The 17,050-nt window shown below is 42.0% G+C and overlaps 2 protein-coding genes and 1 pseudogene across 3 annotated transcripts; 2 read left to right on the top strand and 1 right to left on the bottom strand.

Moving 5' to 3' along the window:
• The first annotated feature begins 4,630 nt into the window (after positions 1 to 4,630).
• On the top strand, positions 4,631 to 7,854 carry LOC120790205 (annotated as a pseudogene).
• Positions 7,855 to 8,922: 1,068 nt separating this feature from the next.
• Positions 8,923 to 12,015, top strand: tyms (thymidylate synthetase). Its single transcript, XM_040127239.1, has 7 exons — positions 8,923 to 9,322; positions 9,979 to 10,052; positions 10,471 to 10,645; positions 10,842 to 10,943; positions 11,070 to 11,245; positions 11,342 to 11,413; positions 11,498 to 12,015. The coding sequence occupies exons 1-7, from the start codon at positions 9,082 to 9,084 to the stop codon at positions 11,633 to 11,635; spliced, it is 978 nt and encodes a 325-aa protein (XP_039983173.1). The 5' UTR covers positions 8,923 to 9,081; the 3' UTR covers positions 11,636 to 12,015.
• Positions 12,016 to 12,111: 96 nt separating this feature from the next.
• enosf1 (enolase superfamily member 1) lies at positions 12,112 to 16,953 on the bottom strand. 2 transcript variants are annotated; one of them, XM_040127237.1, is made up of 15 exons: positions 16,800 to 16,953; positions 16,573 to 16,675; positions 15,771 to 15,886; positions 14,918 to 15,004; positions 14,792 to 14,818; positions 14,634 to 14,706; positions 14,476 to 14,514; positions 14,200 to 14,282; positions 13,997 to 14,119; positions 13,787 to 13,921; positions 13,351 to 13,392; positions 13,139 to 13,268; positions 12,612 to 12,711; positions 12,420 to 12,501; positions 12,112 to 12,285 (listed from the first exon to the last, which is right to left on the bottom strand). In XM_040127237.1, exons 1-15 carry the CDS (start codon positions 16,878 to 16,880, stop codon positions 12,193 to 12,195), a joined length of 1,314 nt encoding a protein of 437 aa, XP_039983171.1. In that variant the 5' UTR covers positions 16,881 to 16,953; the 3' UTR covers positions 12,112 to 12,192. The 2 variants fall into 2 exon arrangements, with proteins under 2 accessions (XP_039983171.1, XP_039983172.1); XM_040127238.1 differs by lacking the exon at positions 16,800 to 16,953 and having other exon boundaries at positions 15,771 to 15,949.
• Between the last annotated feature and the right edge of the window lie 97 nt (positions 16,954 to 17,050).

The raw sequence follows: 17,050 nt of genomic DNA on the forward strand, positions 1-17,050 counted from the left end.
GGTAGTTTCAATTTATAAACCCTTTAAAAAGGTGACTTATTAGAAAGTGTTCCTATGATAATATGAGCACTCCTCAGCAGACTGTGACCAGCTACATGAATTAACTGATAGTTTGGTCTGTAAGAAATTCAGAAAATAGTGAGAAATGCCATCAAAGTCATCCAGAGCCCAAAGTGACACCTTCACAATGTTTGTTTTGTCCAAACAACAGTCCAAACCTCAATGTTATTAAAAAAAAAAAGAAAGAAAGAAAGAGAGAAAATAATTAAATGGAAAAGCAGCAAATGTTCACATTTGTGAAGTTACAACCAAGAAACATTTGACTTAAATTATTATGGGTATTATGGGTAGTTTAGTTACAGCAAAGCATCTCCGTTTGTAAGGTAAGTAGTAACGTGACCTGATGAACCTTTCTCTGCTGATGTTCAGCCCTATCAGCGAGGCCATTTCTGCGCCCCCCCGGCACTCTTATTTTGAAGGGTAAGGTGCTTCATTTCCGGTATTCTCCCACCTTTCTCCTTAGATTTTTTCTTTTTTCCGGACAGCTTGACGCGCTCACCAGTTACCGTGGCCGCGACCAGAGTCCGCCGAAGTCCTGCCGGTGGCCGCCCCGCCCGCTCCTGCCGCGTCGCCCCCCCCGGACAGTCAGAGAGAGGAGGCGCGGGCCTGCTCCCGGCACCGCAGAGTCCTGGACGTCGCGCGGCGCTGCAGTAATCCAGCCGGAGATGAGATTAAGTTACTGGGGGCTGATGGCAATCGCGTCCCCCGGGTGAAAACCTGGTACTCATTAAAGATAATTTCAGAGGTTTGGGGCGGTGGAGGCGACACCCAAACAGCGGCGTTCCTGTGCGGTTCCTGTGTTTTTATATATATTCACATCTCATTTTTCCTCGTTTTTATCACCTTCCAATTCAAGTGATATTCCTTTCGGGAATTTGGCCCCGTCTGAGGTTCCCAGCAACAGGTCAATCATGCGGTTTCGGGTTTTCTATCGTATGACCTATCACAGTAATCCCACATTATTCTGATACATTGCAAAAACGTCCGTATTTTCAAGTGTTTTTTTCTTTTGTTTCCATAAAAAACAATAGGAAAAAAAATCTGCCAGTCCAGTAGGATTATTTAAACCTTGCCATCAAATGAATGTGTTGCAAATCACTGGTGTGCATTTGTCATTTGTTTGTATGAAAATAAAGTTTTAAAGATTCAATTATATACAAAAGTGCCTCGATAAGATGGATATCTTTAGCATTTTACTGCTATATTGTCAGTTCCAGGCACATAGGTTTACCTTTTTCTTTGTGTCACTTTAATCGATGTATGATAAAGGCAACCAGATGGGTTGGTTCGCTGTACATTTCTGCCCCTGGTGCTGCAGAGTCTGGATCTGTGACTGCAAACCACCTACTGCCTCTATGATCCTGCTCAACACCCACTGCATCAGTTATTATGATTATCAATTATTATTACATTTAGTTATATTAATATTATTATTCACCCTATTATTATAATTATTAGTTTTACTATTAGTCTCATTATTGATACACATCTTTATGTTGTACCTGCACTGTGCTATGTTCTCTTTCCTCCCTCTTGCCGCCCCTTTTCTCCTCTCTCTCTCTCTCTCTCTCTCTCTTTCTCTCTCAACCCACCTGGTCGAGGCAGACATCTGCCCACCATGAGCCGGGTTCTGTTCAAGGTTTCTACCTGTTAAAAGGGAGTTTTTCCCTGCCGCTGTCGCCAAGTGCTCGCTCATGGGGTAATGTTGGGTCTCTGTAAATATAACTATGAAGAGTAAGGTCTTAGACTTTAAGGTTCACCAGTGGCCACTTCCCTTTAACTCTTCCAGGTGCAGTGATAATTCCAACAGTTCCTGTGTCCGTAATCTCTCCGGGCTGCAGATGAGGTTCACTGATCATAGGCAGAAAACAGCTGCATCCTCCCAGACTAATCAGGAACATCAAAGCCATCGGACAGACCCACTGTCGTGTCTTCACAGTACAGGTTAGTGTCACTGGGTTACATGATATGACCCTGATTTGAATCTTTTTACACTCGCTCACTCCAAATCAAATGATTTACAGGAAGAGATACAGATAACACCAACTGTCCCAGCTCTAAAAATCCTCTGAGCTTTCAAAAAAGTGCATCAAAGGCATTAAAACTCCGATCTATTTTTCTTCTCTCTTTGGATAACGGAGCCTCCAAACTCAGGCTCTGTGCTAATAGTTCAAGATTGAGCCAGTCCACCACATATTAGATTCCAGAGCAGCCTGAGATGATAAAGTGACTAATTACTTGTTTTCCTAAAGGCTTCAAAACTGTTATTTTACTATCGGCTATAATTGGAGAAGCAGGTTGGTATTAGGGCTCAGATAGAGATTGTGGCGCGCTGATAAGAAGCAGCTGAGGGTCATGTATCTTACAGCCAGGCTCCTGCTGGTCCTCATTCCGAGGTTGGGACCTCATTTGCTGGGTCAAGGCTTTCAGCAGTGGGCTCAGATTAACAGAGGACTCAAAAAGCACACAGGAATTCCACATTTACCACGCTGCCGTGTTCAGATATCATGATAAGACCAACGGCAAATCAGTTCGTCCTGTATGCAGCACGAGAGAGTCTCTGATGGTGGAGGCAAGAAAGACAGAACAGAACCTGCAGGAAAGTCAGAAATGGCTCTTGAAGTTTATTTTCCTCAAGAGATTCTCTGCTGGTAACTTAGCATTTAATCAAACATCGCCCTTGGGGGGATAGTGAGCTACTTTGTTATATCCCATGGTATTTGAGTCTGGAATATGTTTTGGAACACTTTAACAGGAGGGGCCTTATTTAAACCTGCAATAACTGATTTTTTTTTTTTTTTTTTTTTTTTTTGCCACCTTGGCGGCAGCTAAAACAAGTTAACCTTTAAGTTGATATGCCTGAGTTGTTAGCAAACAGCTGCTTAAAAACACAGCCAGGAGTTACGGAGCAACATTATCAGTGACTGGTGGGAGTTTAAAAAAAAAAAAAAAGGAAAAAAAAAGTTTTGGGGCATAAAAACCAAAACAATGAGCTGAAAGACACAAAAACACTCCACATGGCGGAGGGCAACAGCAGAGTTGGTTGATAATTCTCTGTGGGTTCATCACCAAGAGAGACTCCTTTCACATTAAAAGTGGTCGTGTGATTCATTGTTGATATATTGATATTGATTATAGCCATTTTAAGGTTAATATACTTGTGTCAGCTTATCATGGATTGGCATTAATATGAAATACGACAAGTGACAAATTAAATGGAAAAAAAAGAAAAACATAAATGAGTGGAAAAGCATAACAATTTCTGCATAACAATTTTCCCCTAAAGGGCATGAGGTGAAATTTACAAAATTGTATCCAGATGTGACGTTCCCTGTAATGGATTGCACAAAACAATACAACAAAATACATCTAAAAATCGAAAACCTCGGTGAAACTATACATGGTTTGTAGTGAAATATAAAACAGATTTCCTCTTTAAGGTTATTATCTTTTTGCACAGCATGCACATGTAAATGCAAGTCCGCCTGCTCCCGTTGTGGACTACGATGCAGAGCTTAGTCCATGCCTGAGAGCATGCCAGTGTGTGCCAGGGCTTTGCAGGAGGCCCAGGCTTACTGTCAGTCTGATGGAGATTAGAGCATTAAGTTTTACCCATGGAGGGCTCTGCAGTATGCTGGAGACAATTAAGTGAGAAAGACCTGCAAACGAATGAGCATGTAATGTTTACCGTGCATTAAAGCCCGTCTTCAGCTGATCTGTAACTTTGCAGTGTGCGTAAGGCTTATTAACCAATAATCCAAACACACTAATAGGATCTATGCTGATGAATAGATCCATAAAAATAGAACAATCTTTCGAGGAAGCGGACGGCTCTGTCTCACTCTTCTCTCCAACTGCTGCTCTTGTTTTCTGGAGGTGATGGTTTCATAGGTCTCAAGGTAAATGCCTGTTTTACAATTTTCTGTTTTGCGTATACGATCACCACAACCCAGCGTTTAACAGTAAGCTTTTTAAGAAGGTATTTCTTCACAGGCGGCATCAAATACAGTTCTGATTTTAAAGTAAGACTGATTTTGGGACATGTGCAAAAGGGGGTACATATATTATATATTTTATGCCTAACGTAAGGTTTCTTAGTGTCCTCAGTCCAGTAAAGATACAGATGCCAGCAGGAAAGATTAAAGTAGTAATTTACATTTTTTTTTTTAAATTTCATTAACTTATAATGAATAAATCAGTTGTACTGTATAATAGTTATTACGCTCGGTATGTAATGTGATACTTCAACGCCAGAAAAATTAGTTGACTGTAGAAGCTTTAGTTAATGGGGAACTCCTTTGATGATCGTGTTTATTTGGCTTGAAACAGATTCATAAAAGGCACCTAACTTGAAATGCTTGAGAACGGCGCCCCCTTGTGAACAGTTTAGTAGGAGCATTTTTTTTTTTTTTTTACGCGATTGAAATTGATTTCAAAGAAAAGAAAAGAAAAGAAAATCATTGTGCAATGTAAAAAGCATTTCTTTCATTTCTATTAAAATGTGGTACTGTTTAAATGCTTTAGCAGAATAATGTGTAAGCTCTGTAGGTTCCACAGAGCTGAAGACAGGATGAGGGGGCTGCTTGTTCACATTCTCTGCATCACACTCTCTGAGGTCGTGCTGTGTGCCCCTGACTCTTCTCCACTAAGTGAGGACATGCGGAAAAGTGAGGCCTTCGTTCATTGAAAAAAAAGAAAAAGAAAAGAAAAAAGACTCAGATGTAATTTTTCTCACCGTTATCAGCATTAATACAGAACTTAACTACATCACGTTTCGCTGGTGTGTGCAGAGCTGTGTGCAGCAGGAGAGAAGCTTGTCGATGAGAAATAAAGCGGGCTTTGCTCGGGGTGAAGCAGGTGAAGGAAATGCTGGAGAAAAAAAGGGGAGAGGCACAGATGCCTGATGGATGCCCTGAGACACAGCAGTGACAAGAAGAAGGTAAATTGGGTTTCTGTGATTGCCAGTAAATGCCCAGCCTCTGCAAACTTACTGTATTTCCAGTAATCATTCCTGATGTTAGAAACCCACAACCAAAATACCATGAGGTCAGCCTGTATTTTTTTGTACAATAACTTTTCAAAGAACGTGACTCTTGTGGTTGAACAGTTACACGCCAGTCTTTATGATCTGTTCTGAAGCCCGCCGCATATGTTCTGCCTCATAAAGGCAAAGCCGCGCAAGGCTTCATGGAGAAACCAGACAGTGAATAATGCATGTGGTGTAGTTTTACCTCAGTCAGGATAAATGAACTGTCTGTAGAGTAATCTGTATTCTGAGTAATTTCTGAATTTAAAAAAAAAAAAAAAAAACACTTCCTATTCCCTCTGGCTTTGTAAGAGGTAATGTATCTGTGACAGAATTTTCTGTTTTGGTTTTCCTTCAGGGGGCAATTCAGCTGGCCTGGGAAACAGAGCAGAAACTCGAGGAGGCCGAACAGCAGTGTCAAGATTTAACTAAACCATCCTTTGAGGAGTGTCGACCTTGTCTTGAAGCTACTTGTAAGGCCTTCTATACCTCCACATGTCGGCGTGGCTTTGCTTCTGTCTCATTCAAGGTTTGATCTCAGCATATTCCATTTATAACTGTCTCAGACTTCCAAAAGTGTAAGAGTTGTGACTGGTTTCTAACAGACTACAAAAATGTCGGTCCTTTTATTAATCTCCCTCTTCAGGTGGAGGAGTTTTTCAGAAAAATGGCCGCCCAGTTGGAGGCTACTGAGCATGTTTACAATCGAAACGAGGAGAATGTGGGTCGGACCAGTTCACCTCAGAACGAGGTTGAAATGGGCAAGGCCGATCTGGAGCTGCTGCGGGCAGAAGCATCGTTCAGCCCGCTGCTGTCAGACATCAGCCTCCTGTATAACCAAAGCATCATTCTGGTGGAGGGGATGCAACGGGTGTTCGGTCATTCCTTTCTTGCGGCTTTCACCACAGAGCTCCAACCTAGCACGCTGTCAGGCATCCAGGGTGGCTCAACCGCAGGCTTCGTCAGGACCGCGGGTCTGGATCACATCCTCGATTCATTGTATGACTTTGGGAGGAATGTGCTGGAAGAATTCAGCTCCACAGTGGCTGATGTTTTTCAGGATACACCAGAAGCTGAGGAGTTTTTTCAGCAATCAAGCAGAGGTATCGGATGTTAGTTGTAGCACTACACTTGTACTCACTTAATTTAATCCCGTATAAAATAATGATAGCCTTGGTAACATCTGCTATTAAATGTATATCTGCAAAGATACAGGATCACTCTCTGCTTTGGGACGATCCCAAACCAGATATATGTGCAGACGCCTCCGCAGACAAGCATCAGAGTGCTGGCAGCTCCAAGACTTGTGAGAGACATGCAAGGATTATCTGTTAAAAGGTCAATAACTGGCACAGAGGTGTTTTTTTTGATGAGCATTTGGTTTCAGGGGTAATTAAAAACTATATTACACAAATTGCAGTCTAGCCTCCTTCACCTTGAAGCCTCGTGAGCCAGTCTGTCAACTGAAAGTGTATAACAGGCATCAGGAGCAAATCACTCTCCAGCACAGTGATATTTTAATGATTTCTACTATTGACATTTTAGACTATTTGATTAACCATTAACCAAGAAAATGTTAAAAAAAAAAAAAAAAAGAAAAATAGTAACATGGGCCATCACAATTTCCCAGACCCCAGATTTGGCATCTTCATATTGCTTGTTTTGTCTGGCCAACAGTCCAAAACCCAAAGATAATCAATTTATTATGATTTAAGACCCAAAAAAACAGAAAATCCTCACATTTGAGAAGCTGTAATTGGTGAATGTTTGGTATTCTTGAGTAATAACTGACTTAAGTGGTTAATTTATTATCAGAATTTTAGATTAATTTTCTCATAATCGACTGAAGGATTAATGAACTTTTTCACGCCTGGATTTGTGCACACTTCTCTTTATGTGCACACACACTTACAGAGTGCCCCGGTGTCCAGCAGTTGCACTCTGAGATGGAGGAGATGTACATGCTGCTCAACGCCTCCCGTCGGCAGTACGACCACTGGCTGCAGCTGGTTCAGAGACACACAGCGGACACACAGGGACGGCTCAGCAGCGTGGACGACGAGTACGGCTGGGTCAGCCAGCTGTCCAACAGCACCGTCGGCCCACACAACACAATCAATGTGATCACGGTGTGTTTGTATTAATGTTGGACTTGTCATACTTTAACTTACAGTATCTAATTTTGGAGGTTGCTATCAGGGTTGCAAAGTGCCAAATGCATTTTAATAACTCTCTGGCTAATGAATCAACAAGGGTTGCCGTCGATCCTACCTGCAGCATTTGAATTTCTTAGTTTTATATCATCTTTGATCTTTCACTCTATTTAGCATAAAAATGTATCTGATTATATTAGTTTATAAGTCTTTGGAAGTCAACCCAGAAAGTAAATTTGAGTTGATAACATGCTGATAAAATAGTAATACAGATGATTTTTTTCTTTTTTTTAATTTTTAAAAATGTTTTATTGTCATCACTAGAATCTACATTTTTCTGTGTGTGTGTGTGTGTGTGTGTTGCAACAAAGAGCTGATGCAGTTTCACATTATCTCACTTTTCAGGTGATTCCACAGCAACAAAGGAAGAATATCGGACCTCAGCCGTACAACTGTGCGGTTGTAACCATCCTGGACTCTGTCCCATTAACTGTACTGGTCCCAGCAGATCTGGAGGTGGATGACCCTGCTTTCATCCAATATGCAGCTCAGGAGGCTCTGACACTACATAAACGGCAGATAAGAGGTATTGACCCACGCAGTTTTGTGACTTAGTAAATTATTTGGCTCCAGGCATCACCTTGCAGAGCGCCGAACTGAATTGCGATCATTTGAAACCGTCAACTTTACATCATGACAAATCCCTGTGCATTTCTTCAGACGAATTCTTATTCAAGGAGACACAATGCAAATGAGATTATCTGTAAGAATCCAAGACGATGAGTTAACTAAGAAAAAATCCCAAATTTCTTCCTTCCTCGACTTTGTATTAAAAGATGAGATGGATCCATACGCAATTGTAGCATTGGTATCCTCAGACAGGAATATTTCAGTGTACCGACTTGCTTGTGCACCTGGTCAATCTTCTCTACACCTATATCAGTTTAAATTGTGGTGTTTCCTTTTTTTTTTTAATATATATAAAAATGGATCTATAATTCTTTTCTACACAGGATGCTGAATAAAGAGTCCACTACCAGTTTTCTTGAACAATTAAGCTGGTTTAGTTGGTATTTGTTTCCAGGCATTAAAAACAAGTAAATATTCAGCTGTGAGCATGTCAGCTGTTTTGTTTTGACAGGATAAACAGATCAAATAGTTACTATTAGCAGGCTGTTTAGACTTTACATAAATGAAATCTTAGCTCTAAAAGTTTAATAGGAATTGAGTATCTGCGTGATGTTGTGACACACCACATCTCTGTGCTTTTTCAGTTTTACTCTCTCCTTTGCTGCTGGGGGTGGTCAGCGGAAGATGGGTACAAAACATAATTAAAACAAATGTTTGCTGTATTTCAATAATCACCCTCTGCGTTCGAACCAGTGCTCCTCTTTCCCAGGCTTTACAATTTTGTGATGTGCTTATTCAGTAACATTTTATTTGTACCTTATTGTGTTTATTTTATTGATTTATTACGATGATTTAATTATTATTCTTTGATTTCGTTTCCTTTTTAATTTGGCAGCCATGTTACTCAGTTATACTGTAAAGAGCCAATGAAATGTTTTGTCTTGCCTAGTTTTAGTCACTGTGTAAAGTTTTTTTTTAAAAAGGAAGAAAAAAAAGGGGGGCGGGGCGGGTTGGGCAGATCGCGCCGTCTTCAGTCCTCTCGCGAGGTTTTTAAGTTTATCTGTTTTGAGATCGGAAGCTAGTGGCTCGTCATCCTTGGAGGCGTAGTCCTGCGTTGATTTCACCCGGGAAAATTGAACTGCTGTCAGTCCACGACGAAACGGCTTGGCGGCTGGCGTTGCTCCGAAACCGTCCGCACTTTAGTCCACAAAAATGTCCGCCACTTCGGAAGTACACGCCGGGGAGCCGCACACGGAGTACGGCCGCGAGAAGACAGAAGAGGGTCGGGCTGCGGAGAAGAAGAAGAAGACGACGACGTTTGGTTTTTTCTGCGATGAACGCGGGTACCTGGATCAGATTGAGTACATCCTGCAGTTCGGCCGCAGGAAGGGGGACCGAACCGGGACTGGGGTCCTCTCTGTGTTCGGCGCTCAGGCCAGATACAGTCTGCGAGGTGAGTTGGTTTGGATTTTAATCTGCTCACGCTAGGGCGTTTAGGGTGCATTCAGCGACACCCCTGAACAAAAGTACCAGCGTCGGCAGCAATTGGCGGCGGGAAAAGCGCGGGAGTGTCTACAAAGTACACCTCAAGTACCAACAGTAAATAATGCAGAATGGCCCTTTTCAGGGTGTAATATTATTCTATTTACTGCTGGATCGTAACTACTCCCACGATAACGGGTAAGTGCAAGTACTTGGATGATCAATATTCGCGTGTGGATCGGCCGATGAGTGACAGGGAACTGCGGTACACAAATTTAAGATATTTGTGTTCATTTGGAAACAGTGTCACCGTTATGTGGTTTGTCCACCAGAGGCCGGGGACAAGTTTATTTTTCAACTGTCAACTTTCCAGTGCATATGTCAGGGAAACACATTTTTCACAACCACATTTAAGGGATCTTTGTAATTGGTTTTTTTATGTAAAAAGAATTACTTTTTTTTTTTCTTTTTAAATCCACTCAAATATCAATATTGGTGTTGGCTTCAAAAATCCAGTAGTGGTCGGGCTATAACAAGTACTTTGTTACCTTCCACCGCTGGAAAGAACTGGCTGTGAATAGTTACGCAGTCAGCAATGTCCTATAACCTGTTCATGTTTTTTTGTAGACCAGTTTCCCCTGCTGACGACCAAGAGAGTGTTCTGGAAAGGGATCCTTGAAGAGTTGCTGTGGTTTATTAAGGTGAGGCTGATGAGAGAGGATTTACTCTTGGGTCACGTCACCCCACAATTATTAAAAAATAATATTTTCTCACTGTCCTCTCGTGGTACCCAGCCATGAGGTCAGTTTTTAGTTTGATTGCTTTGGGAGGGGGGAAAAAAAAAAAGCACACGGCTTTCCAGAAAGTATTACTGTTACTACTGAGTAACAGTACTCTGCACTATCCACACCATGTTGACAGTTTTCATTGGAACACTTTCTGCCCAACAAATACTTCCTCTGAAAACTTTTGATTTGATCAAAACCTGGGTACGTAAAACACAAAATACCTACATGCACACATACCTCGAAAGAAAACTGAGAAAATAGGATTTTTCACATTTTATGTGAACAGACTCTTTTGCTGTAATTTCTGTGTATTTTTTGATGTGTGTCACAGGGATCAACGAATGCCAAGGAGCTCTCGGCGAAGGGGGTGAAGATTTGGGAAGCAAACGGGTCCCGGGAGTTCCTGGATAATCTTGGGTTCACAAAGAGAGAGGAGGGCGACCTGGGACCTGTGTATGGTTTCCAGTGGAGGCACTTTGGTGCAGAATACACAAACATGCATTCAGGTACCGTATGTCAAAGCCCCAACCAGTTTAGCGTGACGAAGGCTTTCAAGTTTTTTGGTCGGTAGATACAGAGTGTGGTACTTCAGTTCGTGTTTACAATACTTTCCCTTTGGTGTCTGAAGATAGGTCATATTTAACAAATAACTGGGCTTCAGATCATTATCGATCTTGATCGTCCTTACCTTTCCTGCAACAGATCACACAGGACAAGGTGTTGACCAGCTGCAGAAGGTCATTGACACCATCAAGAAGAATCCGGAAGACAGGCGGATCATCATGTGCGCCTGGAACGCTAAAGGTGCGGCAGCTACCAAAATGAAACTCAACTTTAATCATTCCAGACTGGTCTAGAGATCTCTTAAATCTCATTTTGTTGACATATGACTAGTACAATCTAAATTTCTGCCTGCTCGTGTTTTTGCAGACCTGCCCCTCATGGCTCTGCCCCCCTGCCACGCCCTCTGTCAGTTCTACGTGTGTGACGGAGAGCTGTCGTGTCAGCTGTACCAGCGCTCCGGTGATATGGGTCTAGGCGTGCCTTTCAATATCGCCAGCTATGCCCTTCTCACCTACATGATCGCCCACATCACAGGACTCAAGGTAAGAGCAGTGTACGCATGTCACGCCTCTCATTTAATTATAAGATCATTGTGGTGTACTCTGTTACTTCAGCTGCCATGTTTTTTGTCCCTCCAGCCTGGTGACTTTGTTCACACCCTGGGAGATGCTCACATCTACATCAACCACATCGAACCTCTCAAAGTACAGGTGGGTTTAGTCAAAACGGTTTTTAATCTCTCTGTCCGCTACTGGATTTTAAATTTACATGAGCTCATCTGTCAAAATTTGCAGCTCCAGAGGGAGATCCGCCCCTTCCCCACGCTAAAGATCCTGAGAAAAGTGGAGAGTATTGATGATTTCCGTGCAGAAGACTTTGAGATTTGTGACTACAACCCCCATCCCACCATCAAGATGAAGATGGCTGTATAATAATCCCAATTTAAAGACAACTAGGGATGAATGTGGTACATATTGGAGGGAAAGCCTATTTTAGAAAAAACAATGATCACATTGTTCTGTATTTATAGTGTGTCTGCTTGACTTTCATTTTTATTACCGAGCTCATACACTTATTTTTACAGTTTATCTAAATCACAAAAAGAGGTGTCTGCATTTTTTTGTTTTTTTTGTTTTGTATTTTTGGTGAACTAAACCTTTAAACCATATTAAGTTCTTACACAATTCATTTTACCTCCGGGGGGGAAAGTCAAATCTACTCTTGGGTTTTCCTAGCTGAACGGTGAAGAATTTGTTTCATTTAAATGATTAATCTATTTCTGTAAATAAAGAAGCTTTTTTTGCACAGGAATGTCACGACATGCTTCTGGAAACTAGCAGCAATTACAGAGTTCACTGTAAGTGATGACTGAAATTATGCAGTTTTCTTTTTCTTTTTATAATTACAGCTGGATGGGTTTTGTTAGTGCAAGTTAGACCAGTCTAATTATAGGTCTGAAAGAGCCTTGGGTGACATGTTCAAGATAAACTCATTTGTTCGTGTGCAGCTTCCATGCATCTCCTTCCGGGTACTGGTGTCTCTGCACTGACGACTCCAGCATCTCACAAGAATAGCCTGGATCCTGAGAACAGTAGTTCATACAAACACAATCTCAAGCAATATGTGTGAATGATGTGGAGGCGCTTGGTTTTAGAGTAATGCACAAATTAACTTTGTGTTTTGTAATTTATAGTTTGCACCTGTACTCTGTCGTACCTTTGGGGCCATGTAGTGGGCGTCTTGAATCACCGCAGGGCTGGTGAAGTGTTCGTGGAGGTGGTCCACGTATTCGCACATCCTGGAGATGAAGTTGTGATGCTGATTATAACGTGCTAATCGGACACTGTCAACAGCTCAAAACTGGGGGGGGGGGGCTTAAAAAAAACAAAACAAACATCCTGCTCTTACCGGTTGCTGAGACTTGCAGACACACAGATGTAGTCAAACAGAATCAGATGTTGGACGAGCTCACAGAGACCGACTCCTCCAGCATGAGGACAAACAGGCACTTGGGAAAAAAGAAACAGGAGTATGTGTATTGTAAATAACTTGTTGATATAAATAGTGTAAACAACACATTTTTCCCAGGGTAGTGACTGGTCCTGAAAATTAGATCGACAACTGACCTTGTGCTAAAACAAATAAGTTGAAAAAAACTACAGAGTTGAAAATAAAAAGCTATCGAGGTATAAGTAGATAAATTAGACTTTAATTTATTTGATTTGACTTATTGGATGTAAAAGAATTTTAAAAAAAAATCTTTCCTCCTTTCTACCAACCATTAACTAATAATTTGACTGAATAATGTAATTATGCATATTTTTGACTTGTTTGATAACCCTTTGCTGCCTTTTGTTGATTTTGAGGAGACAAAAGAAATGACAAAGACTCAATGTCACTTTCGGGACTCCGCACATTGCTGTTTAAACTCTTACCCTGGAACTTGTGGGCCATCAGCAGTACAGCCAGGTTTTCATTGACACTGCCCAGCCGACAGCTGTCTATTTGGACAAACTGCACCGCTGAGGCCTGGAGGAACTGCTTAAACATCACCCTGTTAGGACACTGGAGAGGGAAGAGTCAACCAACTGGACATTATCATTTCATCAGTCAGTGTATGTATCCCAGAACAAACTTGAGCTCTGACCTGCTCCCCTGTCGCCACTCCAATCCCGAGTGGAGCCAAAGCCTGCAACAACAAAGCCGAACACCTTTTGTCAGTCTTGAACCGCGGATGGATAACTTATTAGGTCTACGCTATGCACACAGACAAGAGGGTCCCAATATTCCATGTATCAAATGACTACCCAAAAAAAAAACCCCACAAAATTACTACAAAGAGAGACAAACTGAAGGGACATAATGACTACAAAGAAATGCAAAATGACCAGAAAGAGATGCAAAACAATTATAAAGAGACGCAGATGTTTTGTCATTTTGTGTCTCCATCACTGATCATCTTGCCCCTATGTGGGAGGGTTGAGGAGCCTTTTAAATGTCTATGTCCATGGGGCCGATTGTCTCCTAATCTGTCCATGTCTTCAAACACATGAGCAAGCTGGGAAATCCAACTTCTTCCTTACCTTGGAGACAGCAGCGTGACCCAGGATGTCGTCTGGAGACGTGGGCTCCTCGATCCAAAGAGGCTTGAACTCAGAGAGGCTGGACACCCAGCTGATGGCCTCGGCAACGTCCCATCTCTGGTTGGCATCGATCATCTAACACAAAAACACTTTAGTACACTTGTTATTTCGTGAAATAAATACAGTGGCAAGGGCAAAAAACAAACCTACCAATGTATTATTTGGTCCAATCATTTGCCTGATGAGTCGACACCTGCGAATGTCGTCCTCTAGATTAGCGCCGACTTTCACCTTAAATTTGGTCCAGCCGCTTTCAAGTGCGTCGGTGCAGAGCTTCAGAAAAAAAAACACAGCTGTCACTTAAAGCCATTTGTCTGACTAGAAAGATGTCATGCATTTTATAGCGCAGAGACCTGCTTGAGCTGCTGGTCTGAGTATCCAAGCCAAGCACAGGAGGTGGTGTATGCAGGGTAACCCTCTTTCAGCATCCGATCCTCTGGCGGGGGAAAACAAGAGGTCCACAAAGGTAATAAATACGCAAGGAGAAATAGGTTTTAACAGAGCAGTAATGGAGAGTGGGGGCCTATTATGCAGGATTATAGCACTCCTGTTAGTTTCTAAAGAGGCAATTTCGCTCCACAAAAATCCCATTCAGCCATGTAATTAATGACTCTTTTTAGTGTACTTACCTCTCTGCCGCTTGCCCTCCTGTGCGTTCACAAGTATGTCTGAATTAGAAAAGAGAAGCAGATGGAGTCTGTTGCTTTCACTACACTGCAGTGGAAAGCAGGGATTTCTTTCCCCAAACTGTTCTGGACACACACAGTGTGTCATAAACCAGTCTCACCTAGAGCCTCCTTCTCTGTAAGGACATCGGTGATGTATCTGAAGTCAATGCATGAGACAATCTGCTTGGGATCCTGAAGTGACACACATAAAGCATGATATTTCCCTTGCGATCACATCCTGGGCATGTAACTTCGATCTAAATTTCCTTTGACTCACCATGTCAACGAGCAGCTTCCACAGTGGCTGCGGGAAAATGATGACAACAGGCCGTGAGTCATGAGGTGGTATACTTGTGAAGGAAATAGTGTTTTTTACTCAAAGTGGCTCATCTAGTGGCGTCACCTTGCCCTCCGCCCTCGCCCACAGATCCCACACTGCGTTCAGGACTGCAGCAGTGGCCAGGTGGATCAATCCTTTCTCTGGTCCTAACTGTTTCAGACAAGACAAAAGATTTAAAAAGCCACCCATGTCGATCCTGGAAAATATTCAACGTCACGTAAATAGCACTGAAATTTTTTTTTTTTTAATGGTATTGTGTATCAAAAATGGGAGTTGCAGAAAAGATGTAGAATGTGAAAAATTAACTGAGTTTTAAAATGTCAATCAAAATGTCGGCCCATGCGATCATTAACTAGTACTTCTGGATCTTCAAACCCCCCCCCATTTTTATTATACTTTGCACATTATAGAGTAAATGGCTTTTTATTGCTATGAAGGGCCTTCTTCTTGAAAAGCCTGGATTCAAGAACACAAATCCATTCAAACAAATGGTTTGAAAAGCATTGGTTCGTCTTGACCCATCAGTCTTTGGGATCGTCAGAGACTAGATAAGAGCTGTGATGACAGACAATGATTTCAAACTGAGATCTGTAACCGAAAAGGATTTATGTGCCTTATTTTTGGATATAATTAAGTATAATGGTGGTCTGGGTGAGGAGTCAAAAGCCAGATGTAAGTATAAATGTAGTTAAAGGAATCCATGACAAGATCAGTATGTGAATCATTCTCTCCATGTTGGGAAAAGTACTGCATGGTGCTCCAAGCAAGAAGGATAATGTTATTGTAGCCAGGGAGGAAGGAGGAAAAAACAAACAAAAAAACAAAACATATCCGCTGAATACATCAGGTAGACTGGTTCAGCATAAGCCATACCAGTTTACATGACGTTTGTCACGGTCTGTGTGCCTGCTCTCACCCATCTCATCTGGCCATCACTGGTCAGGAGGCGGTAGAACCCGCGGAAGTCGCTCACAATCTCCTGCAGGCTTTTCCCCACGACCAGTCCTGCCAGGGCCTGCACGGCGCACACCACTGCGGGGTTACACAGTACCGGCCGTCACCACAAGATGGCTATACGGGGTTCAACTTTGCACACTGACCAGCGAGAAAGGAGATGTTAGCTTCACGTGCAGTCACGCACAGGAAAGCTTTTCTGACGCCTGCATAGATGTCATTATGAAGTAGTAGTTTTGGCACTGTAGGTTTTCTTTTACGTGTTTGTTTAATGTTTCGTATTGTAATTTTTTTTGTTTGCTCTGGTTGTGTTTGTTATTTATGTAGAATATTGTGTCTGTAGCTTAGGTAAAGGACTGGTTTATCAATAAAATTTAAGGTAATTAGCTGATGTGTATATCTATCTATCTATCTATATATATATATATATATATATATATATATATATATATATCTGATATATGTAGATAGATAGATAGATAGAGAAAGAGAGAGAGAGATAGAGAGAGATACAGATATATAGATAGATAGATATATAAAAAGTTCATCCAACAACGTTTTGGCCAAATTCACAAATACAATTAATAGAAGTTGCAGTAAATTGTATTCGTGCTCCAGGAAGTTGGAATTCGAAGTTTTTGTAGCAGCACTTGAACGCAGCAGCAACATTGAAACCAAAATTTCGCGTTGTTGCGGTGGGTCCGAGTCATGAGGCTCGAAGTTTCGGAAGTGCACTGGCAACACTGTCTCTGTGTCAGTCTTACCAATCTCGGTGCCTTTTCCCAAAGTAAACGTGAGGCCGAAACCTCTCAGGCCGCAGTCCGTGTCGACGACAACATACGCGGCTGAATAATCCGGGTCGGTGTGCTGCAGTGTGGAAAGTGTCAGTGAAGAAAGGCCTCATACTTTTCAGTCAGTTCACTCCAAAATGTAAAGTTCAGCGCAGGAGCTGCATCTGCGGAATAGATAGCGGGCTCGGACACGTGCTTACCATCGCATCTGAGCCGTGCTGCTCCAAAGATGTCGGGAATCTCACATCCCTGACGGTCAAATTAATAATTTTGTGCAACATTTTGGCACGGAGATTTCGTTCGTCTCGGGCCCCACCCACCTCATCTTGTCATTGGTCTAAACATTGCCTACAGGTTAAAGAGACAAATCAAAACCGCTAATATCTAACAAGAGGAGAGGAGAAAAAGGCGTAAAATCACGTTTTTTATTGTACAAGTTCCCAAGATGAGT

The sequence above is a fragment of the Xiphias gladius genome, chromosome 5, assembly GCF_016859285.1.
Source record: "Xiphias gladius isolate SHS-SW01 ecotype Sanya breed wild chromosome 5, ASM1685928v1, whole genome shotgun sequence".
In the NCBI taxonomy this organism is placed as follows: Eukaryota; Metazoa; Chordata; class Actinopteri; order Istiophoriformes; family Xiphiidae; genus Xiphias; species Xiphias gladius.